This window comes from Monopterus albus, unplaced genomic scaffold, assembly GCF_001952655.1.
Source record: "Monopterus albus unplaced genomic scaffold, M_albus_1.0 scaffold26.1, whole genome shotgun sequence".
NCBI lineage: Eukaryota > Metazoa > Chordata > Actinopteri > Synbranchiformes > Synbranchidae > Monopterus > Monopterus albus.
This window is the reverse complement of record NW_018127906.1, coordinates 850568-854547: the sequence shown is the minus strand read 5'-3', so window position 1 is coordinate 854547 and position 3980 is coordinate 850568. Positions and strand designations below refer to the sequence as shown.

The following is a 3980-nucleotide window of genomic DNA, read 5'->3' as shown; positions in this document are numbered from 1 at the left end:
GTCTTGCACTGAGGAGAGGCTTCCTTCGGGCCACTCTGCCCTAAAGCCCCGACTGGTGGAGGGCTGCAGTGATGGTTGACTTTCTTTGACTTTCTACAACTTTCTCCCATCTCCCGACTGCATCTCTGGAGTTCAGCCACAGTCATCTTTGGGTTCTTCTGTACCTCTCTCACCAAGGCTCTTCTCCCCTGATAGCTCAGTTTGGCCGGACGGCCAGCTCTAGGAAGGGTTCTGGTCGTCCTAAACGTCTTCCATTTAAGGATTATGGAGGCCACTGTGCTCTTAGGAACCTTAAGTGCAGCAGAAATTTTTTTGTAACCTTGGCCAGATCTGTGCCTTGCCACAATTCTGTCTCTGAGCTCTTCAGGCAGTTCCTTTGACCTCATGATTCTCATTTGCTCTGACATGCACTGTGAGCTGTAGGGTCTTATATAGACAGGTGTGTGGCTTTTCCTAATCACGTCCAATCAGTATAATCAAACACAGCTGGACTCAAATGAAGGTGTAGAACCATCTGAGGGATGATCAGAAGAAATGGACAGCACCTAAGTTAAATATACGAGTGTCACAGCAAAGGGTCTGAATACTTATGACCATGTGATATTTCAGTTTTTCTTTTTTAATAAATCTGCAAAAATGTCAAACATTCTGTGTTTTTCTGTCAATATGGGGTGCTGTGTGTACATTAATGAGGAAAAAAATGAACTTAAATGATTTTAGCATATGGCTGCAATATAACAAAGAGTGAAAAATTTAAGGGGGTCTGAATACTTTCCGTACCCACTGTATGTGACACAGACAAACCCTAAACCTCAGCAGCAGTATTTTTATTTTTAGTCACTCAAAAGAAGAAGTCTACAGGGTATACATTCTTCATATTTAGTGTGAGTGTGTGTGAATGGGTGAATCTTAAAGCACTTTGTCCATGTAAGGCAGAAAAGCCCTATACAAGTGCAGTCCATTCACCATCTAAACAAAGCACTTAAAAAAAGATTCTGTTTAAGTGTTTCTACAACAAACGGCACGAACACCCCATCATGCAGTCTGAGTAGTTTCACTTCTCTCTTGCAGATGTTCTGCAGACGGGACACTGTGAAATATTTAACAATGACTCTGTATTGTGTATTAATTAAGAGTAAAAATGTTACTGATGTAAACATGGCCTCATGTTTTATGTTGAAATATAAACAGTAGAAATGAGCTGCTTCGGTTCATCTTTCAGCCACAGACCGGTCGTCTGTACTGGTCTGTACATCCCTAGTTTCTACATCATGAGTCTGTCTGTTAACGTCTGATCTTCTTCTGTTTAGATGGTGATGACAGCAGTGGTGAGGAGGTCAGTAACTCCGTCTGTTACTCTGTCAGTTACAGCCAGATGAGTCAGTATTATTCTAACTGTGTCTGTGTCTATGTTCAGAGTGAGCTGGAGCTGTCAGTGGACTCCTGTATTCAGCTGAATCTGGTCTACCAGCAGGTGGTCCAGGAGACGCTGGACCAGCTGGAGACACTACTGACACAGAACCAGAGGCAGCAGGTCAGTACAGACCCGCAGCCATAGACAACAGGTAAGTATTGATAATAACTTGTTTTCTCTCTGTAGAAGGAACTGGTGTCGCAGCTGTCTGGATCAATCAAAGAGCCTTCCAGAGAGCAGTCCACCCCATCCTCCTACCAGCAGCCAGTCAGCATGTTCCTGGGCCGCTTCCTCAAACCATACTTCAAGGACAAACTGACAGGACTGGTAAGGCAGACAGAGACATGGACATAAACACAGTTGTACTACAGGGCTGGGTGATTACTCAAATGTTATTTTAAGTTGTGATTAAGCTTCCAGCAGTTATAAAAACAAAATAATTGCACTGCGTTTTGCATTGATGCTGTTCTTTTGTCCTGTGTTATAAATCCGGTGCATCCCTTTAGCACTTTACAGTGCAAGCATGTTTTTCTCACATCCGGTGAAGTGAAATGTTACCTGAGCTCGGTACTGTACGTGCAGTAAAAAGTCAATAAGAGTAATCTGTTAAAACACCTGCTGGATAAATTGCAGTGGAGATTCCTGGACAACTCTGCAAGCAACAAATTTTCAACAGTGTTAGCTAAATGCAGGTACAGCTCGCAGGCTGATTAATGTGGTGGAGGACGAAGGTGAGCTTGAAATAATTCCCATAGCATCCAAAGACTACACGTATGAATTACCCTCGAGAGCGTCCACTGTGTTTAAGATATACAGCTTGTATGAAGACGAGAAAGCTAAAGTGGAGGAGACATTGAAACAGACGAATACAGTTGCCTCACCAGAGATTACTGATACCTCAGGGCCCCTTTAAGGTACATTTAGAAATAGTGGTGGAAGTAGTACTTGGATCCTTTACTTCAGTAAATGTAGCAATACAACAGTGTAAAAGTCCTGCATTCAAAATGTTACTTGAGTAAAAGTACTAGCACCTTCACCAGAGAAGAGCTTCTGAACATCACACACCTCACTCCAAACACATTTTTTCACATTTTTGCTAATGCAAAAAAGCAGTGTGGACATTCTGGTCCATCATCCAACTGAACGACTACAGACCTGTCGCCCTGGCGTCTGTAGTCGTGAAGTCCTTTGAGAGACAGGTGTTGGCCCACCTGAAGGACATCGTAAAACCCTTGCTAAATGTACTTAGTTACTTTCACTACTGTTTAGAACAGGTAAAAAAAAAAAAAGTGATCAATTTGCAATTAATTGCGACTTGACTATGGACAATTATGTGATGAAAATATTTAATCGATTAACAGCACAATTTGAATCTTATTAAAGTTCAGGAACCCCTAAAGAAGTTTTTTTTAAAGTCCAAAGTCAGTGAGTAATCGCAATTATGATTTTTGCTATAATTGTGCAGCCCTAGTGTACTGTTGACAGATGACCACTGAAGAGCCGTTTCACTTTGTGTGCAGGGTCCTCCAGCCAATCAGGAGACAAAGGAGAAGAGTAGCATGATGACGGGATGTCTGAACAACAAGAAACTGAAGATGAAACGATGTAAAATCATATCTGTCCATGCATATACATACATGCATCTACTTAGATACACAAAACAATGATTCATGACTTTGACATCTGTTGCTTCATGTAACTCACCTTCAGTGTGATGCCCCCCTATCTGACCCCTTTCTACATCCCTGTCTGACCTCATGTCTGTCCCCCTATCTGACCCCCTTTCTAAATCCCTGTCTGACCCCCTGTCTGCCCTTGCTGTGTCTCCAGGGGAGGGTTGGCAGAAAACTCTGCTGATCCACTCGGTGGCCAGAGACAGTCTGAGGCGACTGATCCAGCCAAAACTCTCTAAGTAACATCAATTTGTTGTTGTTGTTGTTGTTGTTGTAATATCGTATTACTACAGCTACTCAGTCAGTTTATTAGGAACACCTGTATCAGACTAAGTCAATCTAAACCTACAGTCCTGAATTAAATCGTCCTCCATGAAGTGATAATGTTGAATTTGTATTCAAACTTTTTCACACAGGTGTTGATTCACCTGTGTTGTGTAATACCGACTAAATTAATTTGAGCTGGGTATACCTGATAAACTGACTGAGTGTATACCACACAGTAGTGACTGAGAAGCATCCCTGCAGTGTTGTTGTGACCAGCAGTCACCTGGATCCATCAGGGCACCCACTAGAAACCCGCAGAAACAGCTGCAGTTTCTCCATCTACTGATGATGTAACATGTCACTTCACCCTGGTCTGACTTTAACTAAGCAATTTAGGGAAGTGTTATGGGAAAACGAGGTTCTTGCACTGTACGCTTCACTGGCAGCACCAACCTAACAGATTCAGACTTCTGGAACCCTTCCATATACAGTGAGGAACAGAAGTATTTGAACACCCTGCAATTTTGCAAGTTCTCCCACTTAGAAATCATGGAGGGGTCTGAAATTCACATTGTAGGTGCATTCCCACTCTGAGAGACAGAATTAAAAAAAAATTTCAGGAAATC

General features: G+C 42.4%; 1 protein-coding gene across 4 annotated transcripts in view; it reads left to right on the top strand.

Annotated features, from left to right (window-relative positions):
* snapc4 (small nuclear RNA activating complex, polypeptide 4) overlaps window positions 1–3980 on the top strand; it is a 28675-nt gene that overhangs the window by 5126 nt on the left and 19569 nt on the right. For all 4 annotated transcript variants that reach the window (XM_020595017.1, XM_020595016.1, XM_020595018.1 and 1 more), the window contains exons 5-9: window positions 1311–1336; window positions 1418–1534; window positions 1601–1741; window positions 2935–3019; window positions 3245–3326. In XM_020595017.1, the coding sequence (XP_020450673.1) occupies window positions 1311–1336; window positions 1418–1534; window positions 1601–1741; window positions 2935–3019; window positions 3245–3326 (451 nt within the window). The remainder of the gene's footprint in view (window positions 1–1310; window positions 1337–1417; window positions 1535–1600; window positions 1742–2934; window positions 3020–3244; window positions 3327–3980) is intronic.